The sequence below is a fragment of the Rutidosis leptorrhynchoides genome, chromosome 5 (genome assembly GCF_046630445.1).
Source record: "Rutidosis leptorrhynchoides isolate AG116_Rl617_1_P2 chromosome 5, CSIRO_AGI_Rlap_v1, whole genome shotgun sequence".
Classification (NCBI taxonomy): domain Eukaryota; kingdom Viridiplantae; phylum Streptophyta; class Magnoliopsida; order Asterales; family Asteraceae; genus Rutidosis; species Rutidosis leptorrhynchoides.
The window spans coordinates 73,120,032-73,131,682 of record NC_092337.1 but is presented as its reverse complement, the minus strand read 5'-3'; the positions used below and the strand labels follow the sequence as shown (position 1 = coordinate 73,131,682).

Here is an 11,651-nt window from a genome sequence, read left to right as displayed (position 1 = left end):
GAATACAAGGGTTCTGTTATAATTCAGTAGGCTTATAACTACCTTTAGTGGTTTGATTCTTGATGTTATAATTCAGTAGGCTTATAACTACCTTTAGTGGTTTGATTCTTGATGTTATAATTCAGTAGGCTTATAACTACCTTTAGTGATTTGATTCTTGATTTAGAATACTAATAATGAAGTGTAAGAACAATGATGATAATGGAGAGAAAGAAAGAAACACTTTGTAAGTGTGAGAAATGGTGCAAGTTTAATGCTTGCATTCATGAGTATTTATAGCCTAAAATCTCAATATAAAAATACATACTTTGTGTACCAAAATTGACTATATGTATACACCAAAATTGACTATCCATATCTATATTATTATTATTATTATAACACTCCCCCTTGGATAGCAATTTTATTTTGTTGAAGATCAACTATAAATTACTGCCTCGTTAAAAACCTTGCTAAAGAAAACCCAGTGGGAAAAAACTTTAGCTAAGGGAAAAAGAGTGCAGCATGGAGTTGACTCCCCCTCAAGTAGACATCGCTTCAGCTGTTACATCTTTTGAACATGTCTCATGCCAATGTTATGAACGTGTGTTCTGAAAATAGCAGTTGGAAGTGCTTTCGTGAAAAGATCAGCAGAGTTTTTGCTAGATTGCACATATCTCATTTCAATCTGGTTGTCCTTAATGAGATTTTGAGTGTATGAGAAGAATCTAGGTGGTATGTGTTTTGTTCGGTCACTTTTGATATACCCTTCTTTCATCTGTGCTATGCAAGCTGCATTATCTTCATAGATAGTTGTTGGACTTTTATCGCGTTCTAGTCCACAAGAATCAGTAATGAGTTGTGTCATTGATCTCAACCAAAAACATTCTCGAGTAGCTTCATGTAATGCAATCACTTCGGCATGATTTGACGATGTAGCAACAAGTGTTTGTTTTTGAGAACGCCATGATATTGCAGTACCTCCATTTAGGAATACATATCCAGTTTGAGATTTAGCTTTATGTGGATCAGATAAATAACCTGCATCTGCATAACCAACCAAATCTTGTTTTGATTCGTTAGAATAAAATAATCCTAAATCAGTAGTTCCTCGAAGGTATCGAAATATGTGTTTGATCCCATTCCAGTGTCTTTTGGTAGGAGCAGAGCTGAACCTTGCCAACAAATTAACTGCAAAAGAAATGTCAGGTCTTGTACAATTTGTAAGATACATAAGAGCTCCAATTGCACTAAGATATGGTACTTCTGGTCCAAGAATGTCTTCTTGATCTTCACATGGACGAAATGGATCAGCTTCAACATTGAGTGATCTAACAACCATAGGAGTACTTAATGGTTTTGCCTTGTCCATATTGAAACGTTTCAAAATCTTTTCAGTATATGTTGTTTGATGTACAAGTAAACCATTAGGCATATGCTCAATTTGTAAACCAAGGCAATACTTGGTTTTTCCGAGATCTTTCATTTCAAATTCTTTCTTTAGAAGTTGAATGGCTTCATGGATCTCTTTATTTGTACCTATGATGTTAAGATCATCAACATAAACAGCTATGATCACATATCCGGATGTTGTTTTCTTAATGAAAACACAAGGGCAAGTAAGATTATTTGTATACCCTTTGCTTATCAAGTAATCACTCAATCGGTTATACCACATACGTCCCGATTGTTTTAACCCATATAAAGATCTTTGTAATTTAATCGAATACATTTCTTTGGGTTTTGCATTTGATGCTTCTGGTACCTTAAATCCTTCAGGTATCTTCATATATATATCACTATCAAGTGATCCATATAGATAAGCAGTCACAACATCCATGAGATGCATTTCTAAATTTTTAGAAACTGCCAGACTGATTAAGTACCTAAAAGTAATTGCATCCATAACAGGAGAATAAGTTTCTTCATAATCAATTCCCGGTCTTTGAGAAAAACCTTGAGCTACAAGTCTAGCTTTATACCTTGTAACTTCATTTTTCTCATTTCTTTTTCGGACAAAAATCCATCTGTATCCTACAGGTTTCACATCTTTAGGAGTGAGAATGATGGATCCGAAAACTTTTCTTTTATTGAGTGATTCTAATTCAGCTCGTATTGCTTCTTTCCATTGAGCCCAATCATGTCTATTTTGACATTCAACCATAGATGTTGGTTCTGGATCATCATCATTATTCATGATGTCATATGCAACATTAAATGAAAATTTCTCATCAAGATTTTTCATTTCATTTCGGTTCCATAATATTTTTGAATATGCATAATTGATTGCAATTTCTGTATTGACATCATCAATCTCCTCTGCAGTAGGAGTACTGATTTGTGGTTCTTCTTGAACACTTTCTTTTACTTCATTATCAGCTGATTTTCTTTTTCGAGGATTTTTATCCTTTGAACCGATTGGTCTTCCACGTTTCTGACGTGGCAAAGATTCATGAGTGACGTTATTGCCAGCTTTTGGAATTTCAATTCGAGCTGGAGTATTTACTGCTGGTATATATGATTTTGTCACCGTTTTTGTATCTGTAAATGCATCAGGCAATTGATTTGCAAGTTCTTGTATATGCATTATCTTTTGAACTTCTGTCTCGCATTCTTTTGTGCGAGGATCAAGATACTTTAATTGAGGTTCACACCATGAAACATCATTTTCTTTATTTTTCATTTCTCCCCCTAATCTAGGGAACAATGTTTCATTAAAATGACAATCAGCAAAACGTGCTGTAAAAACGTCACCTGTCATAGGTTCAATATACCTTAATATTGAAGATGTTTCATATCCAACATATATTCCCAACCTCCTTTGAGGACCCATTTTTGTACGTTGTGGTGTCGCAATTGGAACATACACTGCACAACCAAATGTTCTAAGATGGGAAATATTTGGCTCTTGACCAAAAGCAAGTTGTAGGGGGGAATATTTATGACTTGCACTTGGTCTGATGCGAATCAATGCAGCAGCATGTAAAATTGCATGACCCCATATAGATACAGGGAGTTTTGTTCTCATTATCAATGGTCTAGCGATTAACTGTAAACGTTTAATCAATGACTCGGCTAAACCATTTTGTGTATGCACATGAGCAACAGAATGTTCAACAACAATTCCTATAGACATGCAATAGTCATTAAATGCTTGAGATGTAAATTCACCAGCATTATCAAGTCTCACCCTTTTAATGGTGTAATCAGGAAAATGAGCTCTCAATTTAATAATTTGGGCAAGAAATTTTGCAAATGCCACATTACGGCTTGATAACAGACAAACATGAGACCATCTGCTAGATGCGTCTATTAGAACCATGAAATATCTAAATGGTCCACATGGTGGATGAATTGGTCCACATATATCACCTTGAATTCTTTCAAGAAACATTGGTGATTCTTTCTCAACCTTAAGTGGTGAGGGTCTAGTTATCAATTTTCCAAGAGAGCAAGATGTACATGGAACCATTGTATCATGATGGATTTTTCTATCCTTTAGTGGATGTCCATGAGTACATTCAATAATCCTTTTCATCATTGTTGATCCTGGATGGCCTAATCTGTTATGCCATAAACTGAATACACCAGGATCAATATATTTTTCGTTAACTACCATATGTATTTCTGGTACATTTATATGTGTATAATGTAATCCAGAACTAAGTCTTGGCAGTTTTTCAACCACATGACTCTTGTCAGTGATACTTAAATATTTCTCATTTTCTGTTGTCACTGACTGATAATCATACCCGTTAAGGTATATGTCGGAGAAACTCAATAAATTTCTGCTTGACTTGGGAGAAAATAAGGCATCATTTATTAAAAATTTTGTACCATTTGGTAGTATGAAATTTGCCTTTCCTATCCCTTTTATCAAGTTAGCAGGTCCTGATATTGTATGTATAGTTCCTTCCGTTGGTTTTAGATCAATAAAATATTTCTCGGATTTAAGTATAGTGTGTGTAGTTCCACTGTCTGCTATACAGAGATCTCCACCACTTGATTGATGTTGTATTCCAGCAAAATTCATATTGAACTTCATATATAAGAAATAAATAGTGAGTACATTAATATTACACAATATTTTAAACGCAAATAGATAGTACTGAAACATTTAGCAAACATAATGACAAAGACAGACGATATTAAATCGTTTATTTTTCAAAAGACACACAACTTAAACATTCAAGAAATCTTCATATAAATCAGATGGTTTCTCAGTGACTGTTGGATCAATATTATCCACAAAATTTACTTCCTTTTCTTTACCTTTCAGCGAATCCTGATACATCTTAACAAGATGTTTAGATGTTCGGCAAGTATTAGCCCAGTGGCCCATTCTACCACATCTGTAGCAAGATTCTTCAGAATTTTTAGAAGAATTTTCTTCAACATCTTGTTTAATGGGCTTGTTTTGTGGTTGATATTTATATTTTCGTGGATTACTATTTCTTTGACCACCACGGCCACGACCACGACCACGTCCATTACCATTACCATAAGGATGGTTTCTACCATAGTTATGGCTTTTGGCATGATGATGGTGATGGTTATTATAACCACGACCTTGCCCGCGTCCTTGTCCCTGTTTATAATTATTTGCAGTATTTGCTTCAGGGATTGCAAGTGTACCAGTAGGACGGGATTGCTGATTTTTCATTAATAGCTCATCATTTTGCTCTGCAACTAAGAGATATGAATTAAGTTCAGGATATGTTTTGAACTTTAGCATTCTCAAATTTCTTTGCACTGTGATGTTTGCAGCATTCATTGTGGAGAAAGTTTTCTCCATCATGTCTGCATCACTAATTTCATGTCCACAGAATTTAAGTTGTGAACATGTATTATACAGAGCTGAGCTGTATTCATTTACTTTCTTAAAGTCTTGGAACCTTAATGTTCTCCATTGTTCCATTGCAGCTGGAAGTAAAATTTCTCTTTGATTATTGAATCTGCTTTTGAGACCTTCCCATAAAACATGGGGATCTTCTACAGTCACATAATTATTTTGTAAGCATTCATCAATATGTTGATGAATAAAGCAACATGCCGTAGCTTGTTCTTTTTCAGAACAAGTGTTGTTTTCATTTATGGTTTCAAGAATGCCCATTGATTTAAGATGCATTTTTACTTTTATAACCCATGGCATGTAGTTGTTTCCAGTTGATTCTAAAGGAGTAAATTTAAGCTTTTCCAGATTCGACATTTTCTATTATCAAAAATTAAAACAAACATCATGATAAATTAGAGTCAATTTATATTCATAAGTATATAAACATTAAACATAAATTTAATATAACATAAATGATAAGTAGGTGACAGTGTCGACCATGTGTAAGTAATCATAAATAAATGTTATATAACAAAAATATAAATATTAGTAAACATAAATGAAAATTTGGCGACAGTGTCGACCATATATTTTTTCAGGTGGTATAACCGACCTATATCATTCTGGTGGTATAACCGACCATATATCATTTTGGTGGTATAACCGACCATATATCATTTTGGTGGTATAACCGACCATATATCATTTTGGTGGTATAACCGACCATATATCATTTTGGTGGCAGAGCCAACCATATTTAGTATTAAGATTATCGTGCTGATAACGTGTTATAATTCAGTAGGCTTATAACTACCTTTAGTGGTTTGATTCTTGATGTTATAATTCAGTAGGCTTATAACTACCTTTAGTGGTTTGATTCTTGATGTTATAATTCAGTAGGCTTATAACTACCTTTAGTGATTTGATTCTTGATTTAGAATACTAATAATGAAGTGTAAGAACAATGATGATAATGGAGAGAAAGAAAGAAACACTTTGTAAGTGTGAGAAATGGTGCAAGTTTAATGCTTGCATTCATGAGTATTTATAGCCTAAAATCTCAATATAAAAATACATACTTTGTGTACCAAAATTGACTATATGTATACACCAAAATTGACTATCCATATCTATATTATTATTATTATTATAACAGGTTCTTTAAAAAGAATTGTAAAAAACTACTACGTAATAGTTTACAAATTGATAGGATTTTTACAAAAGGATGGAGTATATTACTATGAATCTACATTGACCGCTACATCCACCAACTCCACTAAAGACCGACTGCCACATGCACATGAAATCAAAAGGTTTAATAATATTGTGTTAAACATAACAGATAAGCTCTTCAACAAAATCAGGTGCACCTTCTACAAACTTTAACTTAAATGGTGTTAACCACCAATTTAAGCAATTTAACACCATTCCTCTCAAACATTTAGTCCCTATAATAATGGACATGCAAAAGCACATTATACAAATTAGTGTGATATATTTCAATTCAAGTAACTATTGAAAGAATTAAACAGTAATATTTCTAACTCTTTGATCAAATTAATGTGATATACTTGTATTTGTGATCATAAGAGCAATCTCAACTATGACGCCTTCCTCAACACTTCCTCAGCACCATGTCAGCTTTTTCTCTCCTCTTTCCTCACCACTTCCTCCCATAACACACAATTGTCAACCATGACATATTTCCTCAAATTTTATTATTTTTTATTATAATAATAATAATAATAATAATAATAATAATAATATTATTATTATTATTATTATTATTATTATTATTATTATTAATTATTAATATTAATATTATTTTTAACTAACAAATAAGAGGTTGTTTTTGAATATCACATTTATTAAACAACAAACATACGGTTACATTTTTTTGAAAAAAAAAACGACATAAACTTGAACATAAATTAAAAATTACATAAACTTAAACATAAATCAAAAACTAGCAAACTACTCATCATCTTCATCACAATCGTCGTCCTCGTCTTCTTCTTCGTTTTCATCGTCCTCTTCGTCTTGCTCATCATTGGCGGTTGTACCGGAAGGTCCCACTTCTGGTACGTGTCGAATACGAAAATTCATCGAAAGATTCCAAATGTGTTCGATGAGCTTTTGTCGTAGAAGATGATGAATAGTCGAATCTCACAATTCTTTATTAGCGCGAATGTGCGCTTGAACCCTTTCCTCAATGGATCTTCTTGGAAGACGAGCGGGCCTATAATTTTCTTCAAGGTCGCACATTGCCCTTCCGTTGTCCTCGGTGATCATATTGTGTAAAATAACACAAGTGTGCATAATTCTTCGAATTCTTTCAACATAGAATTGTCGGGAAGGGTTTTTAATTATTGCCCCACGGCCTTGAAGCACTCCGAAGACCCGTTCAATATCTTTTCGGGCAGCTTCTTGAAACCTCTTAAATTTTGCTGCCTCAGGTGTTGGTGGACTCTTGAAAGACTTAACCAAAGTCGCCTATTCAGGATATATCCCATCGGTTAAATAATAACCTTTATTGAAATTACACCCACTAACCGAAAAATTACACGCAGGTGCCGTGTCTTGAAGTAGATCGTTAAATAAATCATATTGATTAAGCACATTGATGTCGTTGTTTAAACCGGCGGGTTCAAAGTAAGCGTGCCAAATTCATAAGTCATACGATGCAACCACTTCTAACATGATAGTTGGGTATCCATGATCGTCTCTTGTATAATGGCCTTTGTATCTATATGGGCAATTTTTTCATGCCCAATGCATGCAATCGAGACTACCCAACATGCCCGGAAAATCGTGTATTTCAGCATGCGTGGTTACAAGACGTTGTACGTCTTGTGGAGTCGGTTTTCTCAAATATTCATTAGCGTACAAATGAAATACACTTTTACGAAAAATATTCAAACAATCGTATGACGTTTGTTGACCCATATGTAAGTACTCATCAAAAGCATCAGGTGCAGTACCGTACGCTAATTGTCGTATTGCGGATGTGCATTTTTGAAAAACATTGAAACCAAGCAACCCGGTAGCATCCGGCCTTTGACGAAAATATAAAAAATAATCTGGAACAGGTTCTTGAGAATAATTAATTATACCTTGGCATATGCGTATGAATAGTGGCCGACTCATTCTATAACGTCTGCGAAAATAATCCCCGGGAAAAATGGGATTATCGGAAAAATAATCATTCCATAACAGCATACCGGTTCCCTTTCGGTCTCTTAATAAAAATCTTCTAGGCGCTCTTGGGATCGGTTGGACGATTTCTTCTTCTTCTCGATCTATCATATAAAGCAGATAGAGTGCGACAGTACCAAAATCCGAACTCGCAGCATCTATTGCAAATATTGTGAGACTATCCAATTTTGGAGGCATTGGTGATTGTTGAGTAATATTGAGGGTTAAAAAGGGTGATATATGTTGGTATGAGATGAGAGTAAAAATGTGATTTATATTGATATGGGATAGGTAATATATATAGTGAAGGTATTGGGAAAAAAAGAGGTTTCAACGGCTATATAGCCGTTAAAATTGCATCAAACACCAAACAAACTCGTCATCTCATATGCTACGGCATGACCAAAACCAGCACGAGTGGTTTGAGGGCGGCCGAGGCCGGGTACATTGCCATCGGCGCCCTCGAATGATAGATTTGATGACACCATGTATAATGTATTGTTGAGATTGGTCTAATAAAACTTTACGTTATATATGCATCATAAAGCGCTAATCTTAAATGGCATCATTTCCACAAGCATGTGTTTCTTGTTATGGGTCAAGCAATAATGTAAATAAACCTTAATCATAGATGTATAATATTTATCCTTTTTACTACCCTAGAGCATGGAAACTCAATTTACAAATTTGAAAGATTTTTCTTTGGTACAATATAAATACCCAAATTAATTCTAAAAAAAAGGTAATAGAAAAGACTCAAGTTGAATCTTAGCAACTAAATGGGTCAAGGTTGAAAACTGAAACAAATATAAGCGACTGATCACTGTGTTTATTTGAATCTTAGCAAGTGGATACTAATATTTGAAGAGCAATATGAAATTATATTTAAAAAGAAAATGGGTCAGACATGATCAAAGTTAAACATCATGAATTTGTATTTACCATAAAATCAAATGAGTCTCAACTGCATTACCTTAAAATCAATGGAAACACCATCATGTAATATACTACCAGAGAATTAGCAAGTTCCTCAAATGGCTCGACTAAATCTTCCATCATTTTATCATCACCCAATCCATCAACACCGCCTAATTTTATCAAAGCCTTGACATTCTCGTTGGTCAGCTTCCTTGAAATCATTTACATAAAAAGTAACGTTACTACATTGATCATTTATATCCATCTTACAGTAATTATGGAATGCAGGGATGAATGAATAAACCCATAAAAAATGTTGATCATTACTACATAAAAGTAACATTATTACATTGATCATTTATATCCATCATACCCACATATATTATTGCATTGATACAGAAAACTCATATCATAGACAAAATAGCAAACCAAACCCATATAAGGTAAATGGTGACAAAAATGACTCATTCCTTTACTGTTGTAGTAATCTTGGCCCAAATCATTGAAGAAGAAATATTTTCGACCCAATCCAGTGCTGCAATGGTAATCATGACCCAAATTAATTCCAAAATAGCATTTTTGACCAAAAAAAATTAAAATAGAAAAAGGATATAGCGTTCTTATGACCAAAACTCTTTTGAGAATGGAAGAGGCATCTATTCTAAGCATGTTGGAAATGGTTTCGTGAATTATAGATGCCCGGAAGTGGTCAAACTCAAAATGGTTGGAGATGATAACAGAAGAAACTGCGATCGCTCCACGGTTGACCGTGGAGCTGACCGTGCAACTTATTTTCATAAAACTGCGTTGCAATTCAGTTTTGCATTCACACGGTCAGGTGCGCGGTCGACCGTGTGCCAAGCCGTGTAACTTTCTGAGTCTCGTTTGGTTTGGTCATTTGCAAGATCAAGTGTGGATTAGTGAACTTGTGTATTTTATGTTAACATGTCTATGTGTCATCATCATAATATATATTATTAATATTGTTTAAGCTTAATATTGTCGTTTAGTTCATAATCAACATTCAATCAACAAATATATTTATCCATTCTTACTCCACATAGTAAGACAGGAAAGGAGTAAAAGTATGGTTATAATTTTATTTCTTCTAGCACAACTACTCTTTATTCATTGGTAGAACACTAAAGCCCCATGCCCCAGTACATATGCTAAAATAACAAAACACCAAAAAGAAAAAACAACAAAATTTGTACATAAAACACATGTTCCAAAATAGATCTTTTTATATATTTATAGAGGTTTTATAAACCAAGAGTAACATACAGCCAAAAGCAAACCCAAAAGATGGCCACATACAAAAGCCAAATACATATAAGTAAACATGACAACTGCAACCCCCAATATAACTAAGTCATGTTAACTACCATCTTCGATCAAACTAACATGGTTTACAAATTGAACCTTCTGTGACACTTTTCTCACCACCCATTACCACATGCCCAACATGTTGTTTAAATGCCATATTTTAAGCATTAAGTCGGGCAATTTCGTTATTTAAGTTTTGAACTAGTAAATAAGCATTCGCGAGGTCAGCTAACGCCTTCTCACTCTTAACCTTGTACATCGTCGTTGATCGACGCGATCCACTATTTGACACTCGCAAGTCGTGAATTTCATTTATCAAACCGAACAAACGAGTTTGATCACTATCATACTCCTCAAATACCTGACCTTGATTCACTAGATTACCACCCCCTGTCCTCACCAACAACCCCGTGATCAAAATTATCAATCAAATTTGCTTGACAATTCATACCCATTAAATCCGGTGTTGCAAAACTAGATTTATCACAAAATATAGATGGTTCGAGATCATTCTGATAACCACCAAACATTGATGAACTATTACCCGCTAAGTTGGTAGGAACCAAATCCCTTAGAAATTCCAATCCCATACGCTATCTTCCGGGCCACCATCTACATCAGCTATATGCAACTCTGACATACTACCAACCTCATTATCTCTTGCGATTGTAGGAACCAGGTCAACAATAAACTTACTGGATGCCTTCTCAGCAACAATACTGTGACAACCCAGAAATTTCCGACCAAATTTAAACTTTATCTTTATATTATTCCGACACGATAAGCAAAGTTTGTTAAGTTGAATCTCAAGAATTTTAAACTGTGTTCATGCATTCATTTAACCTCAACCAAATTTTGACGATTCACGAACCATTATATATGCAACTCGATCTGTATAAATGCAACTCGATTTCTAGTTCTGGCTCAACTATCTATCTATCTCTTCCGATACCTATATATATATATATATATATATATATATATATATATATATATATATATATATTAATCCTAATATTCTTATTAGTAGTATTCATATTATTACTATTAGTATTATACGTAAAATACTACGACGGAGTGCTGCTCGGGTAATCTAAAATGGGTTTTTAAAACTGGTTTTCGAGTGGGATAGAGCTAAGAAAATTATGGGTTATAGCTATGGAGTTTATGGGTAATGTTCGGGGGAATGCTCGTGAGGTCAACCTAGTGTTTATCATCTCCGTTGCGTCTACGTACTTTCCTGCAATATTGAATCTCAATATTGATACGTGAGCATTCATATCTTATCTTTTGTATATTAATAGTGTATCCCTGACTAGTGCTCGAGTATATATGTTTATGCATGCTTGTATGCTTAATTTTGTCGTTAGATAGTTTATGATAAATCATAAATTTATTA

The 11,651-nt window shown here is 34.1% G+C and overlaps 1 protein-coding gene across 1 annotated transcript; it reads right to left on the bottom strand.

Moving 5' to 3' along the window:
- Positions 1-6,979: 6,979 nt before the first annotated feature.
- On the bottom strand, positions 6,980-8,206 carry LOC139848755 (uncharacterized). The gene is made up of 3 exons (XM_071838455.1): positions 7,661-8,206; positions 7,494-7,559; positions 6,980-7,306 (listed from the first exon to the last, which is right to left on the bottom strand). The coding sequence occupies exons 1-3, from the start codon at positions 8,204-8,206 to the stop codon at positions 6,980-6,982; spliced, it is 939 nt and encodes a 312-aa protein (XP_071694556.1).
- Between the last annotated feature and the right edge of the window lie 3,445 nt (positions 8,207-11,651).

Coding starts and splice junctions, on each gene's coding strand:
- LOC139848755 (XM_071838455.1), bottom strand. CDS start 8,206: ATGCCTCCAAAATTGGATAGTCTCACAATATTTGCAATAGATGCTGCG. Junction 7,560..7,660: donor GAAAACCGACTCCACAAGAC/GTACAACGTCTT, acceptor TTGCCCATATAG/ATACAAAGGCCATTATACAA. Junction 7,307..7,493: donor ATGTTAGAAGTGGTTGCATC/GTATGACTTATG, acceptor TATCCTGAATAG/GCGACTTTGGTTAAGTCTTT.